The sequence below is a fragment of the Triplophysa dalaica genome, chromosome 12 (assembly GCF_015846415.1).
Source record: "Triplophysa dalaica isolate WHDGS20190420 chromosome 12, ASM1584641v1, whole genome shotgun sequence".
Taxonomy (NCBI): domain Eukaryota; kingdom Metazoa; phylum Chordata; class Actinopteri; order Cypriniformes; family Nemacheilidae; genus Triplophysa; species Triplophysa dalaica.
Genome location: NC_079553.1, coordinates 4,532,822 through 4,548,541, shown reverse-complemented (window position 1 = coordinate 4,548,541; position 15,720 = coordinate 4,532,822). Strand labels below are relative to the sequence as shown.

At 36.6% G+C, this 15,720-nt stretch overlaps 1 protein-coding gene across 1 annotated transcript; it reads right to left on the bottom strand.

Annotated features, from left to right (window-relative positions):
- Positions 1-7,236: 7,236 nt before the first annotated feature.
- On the bottom strand, positions 7,237-15,575 carry LOC130432340 (gamma-aminobutyric acid type B receptor subunit 2). The gene is made up of 19 exons (XM_056761655.1): positions 15,305-15,575; positions 14,846-14,983; positions 14,559-14,729; positions 13,765-13,866; positions 13,047-13,112; positions 12,691-12,879; positions 12,291-12,533; positions 12,021-12,081; positions 11,858-11,935; positions 11,575-11,725; positions 11,223-11,355; positions 10,977-11,084; positions 10,699-10,821; positions 10,391-10,501; positions 9,844-10,068; positions 9,531-9,755; positions 9,278-9,374; positions 9,079-9,151; positions 7,237-8,991 (listed from the first exon to the last, which is right to left on the bottom strand). Exons 1-19 carry the CDS (start codon positions 15,548-15,550, stop codon positions 8,835-8,837), a joined length of 2,697 nt encoding a protein of 898 aa, XP_056617633.1. The 5' UTR covers positions 15,551-15,575; the 3' UTR covers positions 7,237-8,834.
- Between the last annotated feature and the right edge of the window lie 145 nt (positions 15,576-15,720).

The following is a 15,720-nucleotide window of genomic DNA, read 5'->3' as shown; positions in this document are numbered from 1 at the left end:
ATCCAGCTTTAAGTTATACAGTAGTATGAGCTTTTAACTTCAAGAGAAGATGCAGACAATGTACTGTACTGTGAGATATTTAAGGCAAAACAAATAACAAAAAAAATACCATTGCCCCATGAGGATTCAGCCAGCACAGCCAGCATGGCCAGGAGAACCAGGTTCAGTGTAGTCCTGCAGGAGATCATGGTTTACAGCAAACAGAAGTGTTCTGAGAATCTGAAAGTTTCTCACCAGGGCAGAATGTTTATACTTCTCCGACTCAATGATCCTCCCTTTGAATATTTGTGATGATTTCATGGAAACAAACATGACCAAGCAAGAGGTGCTTTGGGAAAGAACTGGATTGCACAATGTCAAAGAGAAAGTCTATGGGAAAGTAGTTTTCCTATATACACAAAAACAAAACGGAATCTTAATTTGGATAATAAAAAATGTCTGTGTTTGCTGCTCGACCTGATTTTGTATAGTGGTTTATGTCCTCCTGGTAACATATTTTGTCGACCTCAGGACAATTTTTTTTTAAATAAAACCTATCCCACACCAAACCCCAAATCTAACCATAACCTACCCCTAAAATCAAAACTTAATAATCAATGTCGTGTCTGTTAACCTTTTTACACATTCGTGAATGTACATCGGTCTGATACTGCGGGCACATTTCCATGCCTCTAAACATAATGCGGCACAAAACGAATCGTGATTAGTTGCTTTAGCTGTCAGTCATATGGCCTCATAGGCGGGCCTTTGCAAAGAAAGCGGCGATAAGTACACAAGATTAATCATCCAACTCCCAACTTTTCTCCAATTCACACACATTTTTACACACTCTCTACCTGTCATGTTACATAACAACAATTTATTAACACTCGTCTAACTATACTTAAAAAATCTTCAGTCTTTCCTTCATATCGTAATATAAACCAATATTCCTCTCTTAAAAATCCAAAATAATTCTAATCTGATTCCTATGTTCTATACTCAACAACCCTTTTAATGTGAGGACCTGTCATGGTCACCAGCTGCAGCGCCCTCTCAAATCCACTAGTGGGCACTCCTCTCATCACTCGGACAGTCACTGCACACTGTGACAGTCCCAGTGATGAGAGGAGTTGATCAACATAATGATATTAACAAATTGATATCCTCCTTTGCTTTCCTTTATTCCTTTATTATGCACAAACAGTGTACCTCAGGCCAAACTAGCTTCCATGGGGCAACACTTGAATAACCTACCATGGAAGTTATCTTCAAATTAAAAACTTGTAATTGTTTGGCCAACTCATTTCCCATCTTACCAAAACTCTCCTTTATCTTTTCCCCATATTCCAAGATCCCCTTTGTACTGCCTTAGCAGGAAGTGCCAGTAAAGCTGAAACAGGTGTTATTTTAAAAGCTCCACCCTTAGGGCCGTGCCTGAATACTGTAACATCAGCTCCATCCTCGTCGACCACGCATCCCTCACCAGAGTCATATACCCGCTTTATCTGCTAACATTCACCGGACCTTTAACCCCAGGACTCGGTTTTACCCGTTCAACCCTGTGGATTATCATTTTGGATTTTTGCTCTACAAATTGGATTTTTGTCTCATTTTCCCAGATTCATTAAATTATATCATTGACATTTCAATTTTCTTTGTGCATCGTTATTCCTCTGGAGAAGTGTTATACATACCTTTATTGTTTTTAACTTAGATTTAGTTGCTGATCCATATATTATACTTCCATAATCAAAGTTTGACGGAATTATCGCTACTTTTTTGTTTTCATTTATGATAGTTGCACCTTTCCCCCCAAACACCTCATTACATTTATCATCTTTTAACACTTATCCTTCATCTTCTTAATACACAAAATTAAATCTTGAATCCAAATGAATTCCTAAAAATGTAAAAGTCCTAATTTTCTCTATGTCTTCCCTAGATTTTTTGGTAACACTTCAGATTATGGTTCCCTTCATAAAGCATTTATAAATGTGTTCATTAATGAATATTAAGTCATTTACAAATGCATTATAAAGCAGTTATAACTGCATAAATAAAAAGGGGCATTCTAACAATACCTACCAAATAGAGAGACATTTTTAACTCACATGTTTATAATGCTTAATAAATGTATTTATTCATTATTTATTTGAATCGAAAGCAGATTCATTATTATCTTGATGTTGTTTGCAAAGTAGGCTGTCAGACGGGAGACTCTAGGGTATTATGTTAGTTTTTCTTATTATTGTATATTTCATATCTTATGTCACTTTTGTTGCTTACTTGATCCTATTCTGAATCTCTTATGGTGGCCTCCAGAATACCTTCAGATCATGATGATTATCTAAAGCAGTTTTTTCTTGCTTACAAGATAAATTCTTCAAACTTTTAACAATAAATGCACATAGGATATTGTAAACTTGTACGTTCACGATGCTTTATTAATGATTCAATTATTTCCAATAGTTAATCAAAACCCAGAAAACATTTATTTATTTTTTATTGTAGAAACAGAATGCTCACAAGGCTTCATCTCTGATGTGAATCATATGTTTAGAAGTATCGACAGCCCATGAAATTGTACTTTAAAGAAAAGTGGATGGCTTTGAAGAATTCATTCAAAACTAAGATATAAAATAAACCACCTCAAAATTAAAAAAAACAAAATGCGACAAAAATATTTGTTGAAGCAAACTAACTGCAATACATGTTAAATTTCACCATGTATTAGACTGATACTCTCGTGCAGCAAATTTGAAAAGTAGTTGTCATATCAGCCATTCATCATCCGGTCACATGCATGATGGCAGTTATCAAATATTAAATTGTAGTCCGATCCTCCATCCTCCACAAAATCAGACACTGTCTTTTTCCCCCAAAAATGTTTCGTCTCAAGAATCTGTTCAGTTAGATAAAGTAGTTTACTAAAGAGCACTAACATCAGAACAAATACAATTGTACTAGACCAATATTGTTCTCTATACAGGTTACACTCATTTCATTGAAATACTTGCCTTCCATCCATCACTCATGTGATCGGCATTCACAACAACAGTTTGAGATGAGATGCCATATCCGTCCCCTTTATGAATCAGCCATTGAGTGCCATCTTGAAGAGTAACTCTAAAACCATAACCAAGAGAATGCATTCATACAACTGAAACAGTCACATTGATCTTCTTCTTGATCTTCATGTTTATCTTAATGTTAAAGAACTGCTGACTGTGTCTTAAAATCACCTGACTCCTGAGTGGCTGATTATGCTAAACTTAGAAGACCAACCGTCTAGAGGTCTGCTCAATCTCTCTGCCTTGAATACTTCTGAGTTGTACAACGTCGTCAGATCTGACATATGTTCGAAGTCAGGATTTTGGTTAGCTGAAAAGATTTAGAAAAATTTATGTAATTTACTTTAAAGTGCAAAACAAAGTCAGACCATTAATCTTAATCAGGATGAATCACACAACAAGACTTTTCAAATCTGAACAGATGAAGCAAAACTAGACATCACACACTTGCAGACTTTTTGAAAGTTGACTGGGCATCACAAAACGTAATAAAATCTGTAGACTGGTGCAGACTTTCTGAAACAAATCCAGACTGCAAAATATGAGCAAAAGTCTTGTATTGTGATCCAGCTTTAAGTTATACAGTAGTATGAGCTTTTAACTTCAAGAGAAGTTTCAGACAATGTACTGCAAGACATTTTAGGCAAAAAATACCAAAAAATACCATTGCCCCATGAGGATTCAGCTAGCACAGCCAACATGGCCAGGAGAACCAGGTTCAGTGTAGTCCTGCAGGAGATCATGGTTTACAGCAAACAGAAGTGTCCTGAGTTTCTCACCAGGGCAGAATGTTTATACTTCTCCGACTCAATGATCCTCCCTTTACCGCAGAAAATTGTTGACGGTGTAATATAAACAAATATGACCAATGTCAAAAATAATAGGGAAGCCCTTTTTAGGGACTGTTATTCAACTAAATAAATTCCTATGTACACAAAAACAAAACATGTTCTTATTTGTATAATAAAACATGACTGTGTAATTTCTGCTCGACCTGATTTTGACAAGTGGTTGATGTCCTCGTGGCAACATATTTTGTTGACCTAAGGACAACATTTTTATAAATAAAACCTAAACCCACCACAAACCCCAACTCAAACCATAACCTACCCCTAAAATCTGAGGGAAACGATAAGTGAAAAACAATGATCTAGAAGCACTTAATCCTGGTTGGAAGATTAAATTTTAAATAAACTATAAACTTATTTCTGAAATCTAATTGGTTGATTTAAATGTTGTCCCAGGGTCAACATGATGTTGCCCTAAGGACATCAACCACTTGGCAAAAACAGAAGAGCCTGTTTCTACATGCTCAGATAAAGACAACCCACAATTTTAAGAGATTTAACAATTGGTTCCATTTCCATTTGTGCATTTGGCAGATGCTTACATTGCATTATCCTATACATTTGTTTATGTGCAATCCCCTGGGATCGAACCCGCTATCTTGGTTTTGTTAACACCAAGCTTTTACAACTAACCTACAGGATTAAATTATATGAAATCTGTGAGTGTAGAGAGAGAGTAATCCAGATGAAATCCAGATCCACTTTTAACAGCAAACATATCCAGGGCATTAAATTCAATTCAACAAATTCAGTTAGTTCATTAAATGCATGGGCCTCTTGTCATGGAGCAAATCTCTTTATGCCGTATTCATGAGGGTTCAGGCAATCACAAGTTCAACATGTCAGTTAGATCTTTATGCATGTGTTCAAGAACAGAGAAGCATAGAGTAATTGTGTTATTTCTATTTTTTACAAAACTGTATATTTATCAGTCCTATTATTATGAACAAAATAAGATCAGTCACTGGCTTGGTGCACTTCTCATGATCTCTTTCAAATGTTATTCTGTTTCTCTGCCAAATAAAAAGCAGGCAAAGCCAAGATTGCCCAATTTATCCAAAAGAAAACAACCTTTGTTTTGCAGAACTTGTTCCTCATTCTAAAGCACTAATGCACAAAAAAAAGGGTAAATAACTAACCAATATAGTATAAATATTTACTGATTAATGCAGTTATTGAATACTTTTTCCCCTGCATGCTTTTTAAACTCTTATTGATGCAAACATTTTAAATAATTAAAAAGAAAGTTAAACATTCTTGTCATGTCCATCAAACAGTAACACAAAGATGTAATCTAGTGTGACTGGCCATCGTGGTTCTGATATCTCTGCTTTTTATTTGCAGCCCATACTGTGCATTTGTTTCTTGGGCCATTTGACTAAGCAACCGCATCCTGTCTTGCAAAAATTGTCATGTTTGATCGCTTATGTTATTACACAATTGTATTATATGAGCCCTACTTAGATGTTTGTCGAGGAATAAAATAAAACTGTAATTATTTAAGTTTGACACCTGCTGTTTTTGGCTTTAACCTTTAAAAATTGATTCTTTCATATATTTCACGTTTAAAAAAAAATATAATGACAGAGAAAATGTAACCCACTGGTTTGAAAAACTAGGCTCTCATCTGACGGTTTTGAGAAAATGTGTTTTTAAAATACATTTTGGTAATTTTATTATAATGATCACAAGGGCAACATTGCAAAGATTAAAATCTCTCAAAGACATGTTCATAGCTAATGTGAAGAGTACACAGAAGTGTAAGATAGAGATCAGATGTGCGCTTTCTTCATAGACACATGAACATATAAAAGGGTGTCAGACACATCACTGCACACTTATTGAGAACAATTCCGTTTTAGTCCTAACACCTCTCTGCCTCTTAATATCAACAATGGCTAAGAAATTTATGGCTGGCTTTAAAAAATTCATGAAAAAGAAGGGCGTTTACGCAAATCTGATCATTGGCTTTTTACAGCTGGGCCTTGAAAAGCTTCTGGGGATGGATTTTGCGTGTCCTTGCAATCCAGACATGAATCTGATGTTCTCTTTAGCGTACTTTTTGATTCCTGCTATTTTCTCATCCGCGTTCATGTTTTACGTCCAAAGCCCGAATTGCAAATCGAAGCGTTCGTTCTCCATTGTAACTTGTCTAATTCCAGCCATTATGTGGGTCATGCTGCTGTTCTTTGATGGACAATACCTTGCCTGCGCAAGAGCCTCACGTAAGGGACTGATGGTTCAAACTGATGGATCAGCTTTTACATGGTGTAAGCCCATAGAACAGATCGTTGACAGCGATGCAGAACTACTGACCTTTTTTAGCATTCGAAATATATCTCAGGTGAGTAAATCATTGAGATAATTAATGTGATACTTGACTGATAATTTGTTGCCATTCTAAAAAGGCTGCACAATGACAGTTTTGATACGAAGAAACTCCATGTGCCAGCCTGCATGTGTTGAATTGTTATATGCCTTAAACATTAACACAAACATTTCTCTTTAGACAGTGGGACTGGGCATGCTGTTTCTGATCTCTCTGGTTTTGATTTGTATTGGATGCAAGAGATACGGCCATGATTAGACTAAATCCAAGGATCACAACTGTGTGGATATTATGGATCGATCTCCAACATCTCTTAGCAAAGCTTTATTAATGACATATCTAATGCTAAAAGGTGTAATTTATTTAGTCACATATAAGATTGAACCACAAACCATTTATAGTATTTGTATTTGAATAGTTTAATAGCTCTGCCATTCTTTTCTTGAACTACATCTAAATTTGCATTTGTTTCACAGGTGACTTACTGTAAGTGTTATCAGTGACCACATCCTGTCATTCGGTGCATTGCATTTTGTAACATGAACAAATGTTCATGCTGGATTTCTGTTTGTTGTATATCGGCCCTGTGCCATTGAGGCTGCATTACTGCACTTGATTTGGATCTTTGCCTTGGTACTAACATTTATTAAATGGTTACTTTACCTTGAAACTGTGTTGTATTGCATGTTTTCTTATCATAGAATCTTAAACCACATCCTGTCATTTGCACTAACTGATAAGACTTGGGTATTTTGTACTTATTAAAATCGCACACTTATGAATTGTGTGCAAGTTATGTTGACCACTTGGCAAAATATGACAAAGGTAAAACTTTTTATTTTATTAGAATTTCTTTTTAAAGATTGATTAAAAAAACACACTGCATGTCCACATGGGTGTTCTTAGTATTATGCGACATAACAGCATTGACCATAATCGAATATAGTTAAACTATCCTTCATCTTCACAAACCTCATGTACAGTATCTAAGTGATGCAGAAATTATCTAAAGACTTATCTAAATATCTGAATTTCAAGATACATTTATTTGACAAGGGAAGTGTCCCAAGAGTTTTAATACAGACTTTATTAGGTTTCTGAAGTTTGCATCCACTGATCAGAGGTTGTGTTGACTGACAAATAGAAAGTAAACATTAACAGCACTCAACAACAGACATGAAATACATATCAAATATCATGAGGGTTCAGCAAATCACAAGCTCAACATGTCAGTTAGATCTTTATGCATGTGTTCAAGAACAGAGAAGCATAGAGTAATTGTGTTATTTCTATTTTTTACAAAACAGAATAATTTATCAGTCCTTTTATTAATCATTATAATAGGATTCCATTTTTTTGGAGTTTGCCATTGCATAACACCAAAACAAGATCAATCACTGGTTTGGTGCTCTTCTCATGATCTCTTTCAAATGTTATGCTGTTTTACTGCCAAATAAAAAGCAGGCAAAGCCCAAATTGCACAATTTCTCCAAAAGATAACAAACTTTTTTTTGACTGATAAATTGTTGTCGTTCTAAGAAGGGCTGAACAATGAAGCTTTTGATACGAAGAAATTCCATGTGCCAGCCTGCATGGGTTGAATTTTATATGCCTTAAACATTAACACAAACATTTCTCTTTAGACAGTGGGACTGGGCATGCTGTGGATTAAATTATGGAAGGGGAAAATTAGCAGATTTCTGTCTGAAATTGCATGAGAGCATTAAGCTCTTCCCCTCATAACCAAATCTTAGAAAAAAAGTGCAATTAAAAAGTATATCAATACAAAATGTAAAATTATTACATATTACATACATAATACATGCACTGCAAATAAAATTGAAGAAATGAGGCAACAGAGTCTTTGTGTTGACTCAACGTATATTATTTAATTCTTCAAAGTAATGATACTTTGTTCAGCCAATTCAAATTTGTTTGTTTATATAATGCTGATTGTGTATAGATAGTGCATTACTGTACAAAAGTCATTCAGCAAGCACTTTCAGTATTAGTCCCGACACTATTCTGTCTCATCGAACACAAACGATAAGCATGATGGACTGCACAGCTCACTGGGCATTTATTCAAATATAATCATTAGCGTTTTGTTGCTCAGTTTCGAAAAAATACTGGAGATGGAATTTGCATCCACGGACAAATTTGACGTTCTCTTCAGCAAACTTTGTGATTCATGCTCTGTTTTCCTCTGCACTCATGTTTTATATTCAAAGCCAGGAATGTTCAAACCATACTGTAACTTCTCTAACTCTAACTGGATTATGTTGCTGATCTTTGATGGACAATACTTTGCCTGTGCAAGAACTTCATGGGAAGGACTGTTCACACTGACGGATCTCGTACACCCACATGGTGAACACATGACACCAAAGGAAAACAAATTAAATTTTCTAGCTTTCAAAAGGTTTCTCGGGTGTGTTGTTGAATCAAACCAAAACTACATCTGTCAGCTCTAAATAAAAGCAGCCGTCAGACCAAATCTATACATACTTTAAAGTGTAATATACATTGAAAATGACTGAAATGACTGAATTACCCACAGTATGATACAGTACATTTGTTTTGAGTTTACAGTATTTGAGTAACTTATGGCTTTGGCAACAAAAGTTCTCCTGTTTTAGGCATCGAATCTTGCTTTTGGATGTCATGGGAGCTATCCACGGGACTGGAGTCCACTCCTCCAATAGAGGGCAAGTAAGCATGATGCAGAATGGGCAACTGCACAGAGAGTCTGCGCTGAATGCTGTGAAAGCAACAAATCACTTCTATCAGGACTTTTACTTAGAATGTAGATTTTAAAAAACATTTTTAAAAGACATCAGACACTTACTGCTCAGGCGAGTTGATGTCCTCGAGCAGGCTCCTGCTGTAGCTTTCAGGGAGAGTTAGACATTTGTTCTTGCCTGTACAGACACAACATGGAGGGTAATGTTGTTTGGTTATATTTCATCAATACATTGAATTGAATTTGAATCACTGATTTATAAATCAGGGAACCTGCACAAGAGCATTCTCAGTTATTTCCTAACCTGCTTTGTGCACAGAAATTCTGACGACAGGATTGTGTAGAAGGTTAGGCCTTGACTCGTTCAGTCGCCGGGTCAAATACTCCAGCTCTGAATCCAGCTGCAGATGGTCACAAAAATACTTAAAGAAATAGTATAGTTTTGGTTGTCTCATAACACCACATGTACTGTACTTCTTGCACAGTCTGCATCATCACAAACTCATGGGTGTCCTATTTGTCTATTTTGCCTTATTTGAATACTGTTTTATTCTCACTTTAGTAATGCGCCGCCGGAGACGCAGGTTATCTGACAGCACAATATCGAGGGTCGTAAAGATGTTGTGCTTGATATCGGTTACATAGTCCGATGCTCCAGAGTTCCTCTGCTTCATATCGTCTTCCTCTTTACAATGCTCTTCTCTCTCTGGTTCAATCTCCCTGTCCCACTGGGCGAGGTGTCTTCTAGAAAAGGACGTAGGACCCATCCCAATGATGAGAATCTGTCCGATTAGATTAGATAGATAAATAGAGATCAATACATAGACAAGCGGACAGATTGACAGACAGACAGTCTTATACATCTCATACCTTTGGAACAAACAACATGCACAGAGTGCTCATGCAGCATGTGATGATTACAAGGGCAATAATGCAAAATTGCACATTTGGCTGATCCTGGAACAGCATGGGCGCATATGTACCAATGAGAATCACTGGGCCCGACACAAACACACTGATCCGGATACCCCTGATGTCATTTACAGAAGGGGCGTTCACATGGCATGTGGTCCAGGCCAGGAAACAGGTACTCAGCTGGACATAAGAAAAGATGTCCAAACATATTAAATTAATAAGAAACAAAAATCAAAACGCTTTTGTATTTTTTGTCATTGTTTATCTTATTACATATTTTATCATACACTTTTGTATTTTGTACACTTTAAGAATATTACTCTATCTGATTCTCATTAACGGTATATAATGCGAAGTGTTCCTATACCGTGTAGATCTTGGTTCCTAGCACAATCATTTACATTAATAAAATATTTTTCTAAATGCACCATTACCAAAAGAATCAATCTTATATCAATTAATTTATAAGACTATGTTAACATATAAATATATGATCTCATACCAGAAGTATCCCTTTAAAACTATAAAATGCAGCCATCCAGAAACCCATGTATGTGTTTTCACAGTGCTCTGAAAAGGGCTGAATAGAGAAATCTCGTCCATGAGGGTCAGGCTAAAATGGAGAGAGAAACATGGAGATTGATGTGCACAATAAAGAGAATAGGGGTTGAAATGTCAGTTTTCATTGACATATTAACAGCCACAGTATTGCACTTTATTTGCTTCATCACTGAACATGTGCAGACATAACCTTAAAGTGGTCATTGGTTTCCTAACCCCTTGGTTCCACCAAATGAAGTTCAATCGCACCTGTATTCGATACTCCTTTACTGTCCTCCTCAAAGGGTCCAAAATTTGCAGAGAAATTAACAAACTTAGGTCAAACAATAGAAGAAACAGAACTAATAGATTCAGCCCATAGTCCTTTGTGATCTGATGAAGCCCACCAAAGAGAAATAAAAGGGGAAAAGCAGAATAAAATGAGATTTTTATGAGCCTTCAATGAAAACCAAAATTATTGCATCAGTCAGCCTAAATAATGTTTGCCAAGACATAAATTCACATGCAATTACAAAAACAATCTTTACCCTTTTCTCTTTTTTGTCGTTTTTTAGGAGAGCATGAATTCTCCATGTTTTTGCAAACATGGTCCCAAAGACTGCTGTACATCCGATAGACAGGAGCCATATTTGTACCTGTGAAACAGCACATAATGTCACAAGTATTTTCTATATACTATACATTGCACAGTAGAGGCATCTGACTTGGTTCAAATAAGTATACAAAAAATATGTGAAACTAATAAACATAATTTTTTGGTCATGCAGACTCACAGAACAAGATGCTTCAAGTGCTTGATCAGAAATATAAGACCCATCCAGCCCCAGGAAGAAGATACAGAAATAAGACAAAAGTGCACCAAGAACAATCAAAGAGTTCAAAAAAGGGCTTGACATGCTAATGGACCTGAAATGATAAAAGCATACAGTCGTAAGTAGAAAACTCTTTCTTTTGCATTATGTCACAAATACTTTTAGAACTCTTGGAACATTTAGTAAATTGACAAATTAACGATTAATAAATGAATGTTAAATGAATAATTTAATAAATGAAGGAAAGAAGGAAGGAACAAATTGTTTCAATAATGCAATGATTAAAACACTGAGGATTATCAGCATGGCTTACCAGTGATTGCGGTTTTTCACATTGAACACCAGGAGACCACTAGCTGTCAAAATGCCTAAGACAGTAAGACATGTTATGATACTGTACAGAAATATACTGATGCATTTTCTCTGCCGGTACACATGAGTTCGGTCTTTTGTGGGTTCGGCCCCTGTAGAAGACAAATGCAAGTGGTTCATTTCATGAGTAGATCAGGTAATGAAAAGATATTGTTATATACGTACATAAATTTTGTTACTGTTCAGATTTACAGTGTTCTCCAATCATCATTTTATATTACTACCTTGGAATTGGACTGGACTGGTGATCTCTAGTTCATCTGTCATGGTTCTATATTTTCCCATTATGACAGCCTTTCCATCTGTGGGAAAAAAAAGGAATTCTTAAAAACAATACAAACATTGGGAAGAAGAAAGATGAGATATCACAAATATAATATTCTGTACCTTGATACTGAGCGAACTGCACATTGGCCACTCTCTCACCTTTCAGAAACCTCACTTGTCCCTAGACAAAAAGTAATTTTACATCTTAACGTGAGACAAAAGCAACAACAACATTAAACTGAAAATAAATAAATAAATTAAATAAAAAAGAACTAAAACTGAGTTTGAAAAAGTAAAAAAAGTATGATTGCTATCGATTCTGAAAAATGTGCTGCCAAATGCAAGAATGTAAATGTAAAAGTGTAAATGTAGAATTGTGAAACTACACACTGTCACACCAAAGAAGTTGATCTTCTCAATGCCCTCCAGAATCATTTCACTTATTTCTTGGTCAGTGACAGTGAAGTTGCGATGGATGCTGTATCTTTCTCTGTACTTCACTGTCTCCATGACTCTTGTCAAAACTTTGGCAATCACCCATGTACCGTCATATGCAAAGCCATGAAATTTGCTTGCGCCCATATGCATCAACTGCTGCTTATTGTCATACTCCCTCTCATATTCCTCAGCTGTCTGAAATAAAAAAAAAAGAGATACTATAAAAATAATACGTTATAATGCTTTTTAAGTGGCTGTGCATGGAAATGTGGACTATAACAACATCGACCTTACAGATGCTCGTATTCCTCATAGGAATTGTCTATGATCAAACAGACAGTTGTTAACATACCCTGCCAGAGATCCCTCTGATGTGTCTGGAGCTTAGGGTCTGAAAACCTGCACTGATGGAGCCCTCCATTGCAGTCAGTATGTTATTAGCAGGGCAGTTGTTGATGCCAGTGATGGTCCACCAGCTGTCTTGTGTCCAGTCCGGTAGGATCCACTGGTACTTCAGACCATACATGCTGAGATTATACACCTATGACATTACATTATATTTAATAATAACAATAGCTTGTAGAAGTAATTATTTTATGTTTTTTTAGATCATTTGACTAAGCGGAAGATTTAAAAGGCAAGAACTTCAATTTAATGAACCTTAGAACCTTTGGTAGGCTACTTTAACTCAATTCTGAACATACTTACACAGCATAGGACTTCAGCAGCTAAGCTCACATCAATATAAGCGATCACTATTCTCACATCATTTTCCTGCAAGCAAACAGACAAATTAAATAAACTGTTTGTTTAAGATGTGTTAATATAAACTAATGTCAGTATTAGAATTAAAGGGGTGATTCGACGGAAATTCATGTTTTTCTTTGTTTTTGGTGTGTTATAAGTTGCCCATGCATGTAGTAGACACGTAAAGTTGCAAACATTTAGGTGTTGGAACAAAAGATGTATTTTATCTAGAAGCGAATGGTCACCCAAACCTGCCTGAAACGCCTCGTGTAACCACACCCCGGCGAATCTACGTCAGTTCGTAACACGATGTATACGTAAGTAAGGTGGGCGTGCCTGTCAGTACAATTGCTTTGGAACCTGATGTTCCAAATATGGTAAGAGGCGTTACATTTCTGTGCAGTATTTGACCAATCACTACGCACTAGTGAACTGGTCAATCATAGCACACCTCGCTTTTCAGAGCGATGAGCTTTGTAAAGTATCCCCGCGTATCAGAGAGGCGGAGCAAAGAGGAGATACAAACATGCACGGTATGTGGAAAATACAGCGTTTTTTAACCTTAAATACATACACTATATACTACATATTACATCTAAAGCAAACAATAATATTCGGTTTAGCCGCGTCAAATGACCCCTTTAAATTCTCTCTCAGTTTTAAGCGTCCTTGCATTTACCTTCAGTTTTTGCACACCTTCACACGGGGCTCTAGAGAAGCTCTCTGCCGCCACCAGCTGGATGTTTGCCACCTCCAGATGTCCGCTAAGGTCTTTCTGTACCTGTTAAAAGCAGGTGAGAAAACACCAACTGATTCATAAGCTTGATGTAATTTGGTCTGGCAGGAAATGTTTCTTAAACTGTTTAAAAAATGACCACAACAAGAATAGCTTTTACTTATTATGTTTGCCCTGCTTAGCAGTTGAATATTGTCTGATAATCCGGTAAGCATCGTCTCGGACAGGCACGGGGAACATAATTTTATTTTAACGAGCTAAAGCTTAAACAAGCTGAAGCAATAGAACAATTTGGAGTAGACGTCACGGTTAGGTTACTGCCAGCTGCGCGCGCATACTGGTTGCATAAAAAAGTGGAAACAAAGCGCAATGAGTTAAACGGATAAAATCAACTCTTCAAAAATGTGTTTTTGTGTTGTGGAATGTCAGAATAGGAATGGCAAGAATTATGGTATTATATGGAATACCGTCATTGAATTTGCCCAAGCTAAACAAGCCATTCAGGCTGGACTGACGAAACCTTCCGGATCTGTGTTTATTTTATTTCAGGTAAGGTTTTCTATAATCTTTCTAAGTCCAACTATTTGGTATACCAAATCAATTCTGTAGTCGTTATAAAGGATGTCTCTTCCGGATTTTGAAGTGGTTTCGTGTCCATTAAATGGACGTCAATATGGTCCACATTGTTTGTTAGCCTATGGTACATGAGGAGTAGGCCAAAACGATGAAAGGATTACCTCTGTGAATTTCGGGTCATTTTGTGTCAATGTACCAACTCTGCTCCATCCATATTGCCTGAGCAACCTGACCAGAGCCAAGTTGACTGCACTGTCTGATGGAATCATACGGAAGAAGTTTGGAAAACGTCTTTTGTTTGCCAGTGAAGGTGCCGTTACTGCAAATGACAACTGGAAAACAGAATTCGTTTTAATCAAACACAACATACATTTGGACTAAAATCTTACCAAAAGTTTAAAAGCAGATCAATGAGTAATGACAATCAGTAAATCAATTGATTGAATACCTGCACAAGGTTCCAGGCCTCTAGTGACTGAGCTATGGTGGATGTAACTGATGGACACACCCCTCCAAAGACCATGAGGGGTTTAGGGCCGTAGAATGTGGCGTCTAAAAATGCTTTGAGTGCTTTGGCATTATTACACTAAAACAGTACAAAAATAGTACAGAAATAAAACAGCAGCTAACACACGTTGTTACAAAGTGCTAAATTTACAATCTAGTACTGAAGAAGTGCTGGAGTACTCAAGAACAAGAAGGGAGACTAAATGTGATTTTCTTGTTATTTAAAACTGTTTTGGCATCAACAGAGCCATTAGGTCACCAAAAATAAAACAGACAGCGTAAAGAAACGAGCAAAATGGCAAAATTTACAAAAAGTATTGGTCTAGTAAAAATAAATTAAAATTGAATAGGACAGATTTAGCCTTTAACACAAAAGAAGACTGGTTATTAACCGTGTTACCTTTGAGTCTGTGAGGTGAAACTGAACCTCATAGTTGCCTAGAGGATGTGGCTGTTCACTCAAATGATGCAGCGCCAGCTGAACAGCAGGTAAAACCTCTGCTGTAATATTGCCCCTTCCTGGTTCTCCGCCGAGTGGCATAATCCATAAAACCGGCAACTGGTGTCGCACCAGACAATAGCACGACAGCCCCTGAGACAGACCCCAGAAAGCTAAAACATTCAACAAGTTCCACCAATAAACCATTCTCCCATAAAACCAGGCCTTAGAAAGTGAGCATCTCACTATATATTTAGTCTGTTAGGCCCATGTGTGTGGCAGAATAAGGTTCTGCTTTCTTAAGCATTCTAAATCTGTTGTACACAGGGTGAACAGTCACACAGGGATAAAGGGATAATGACTGACTGCTGACATCT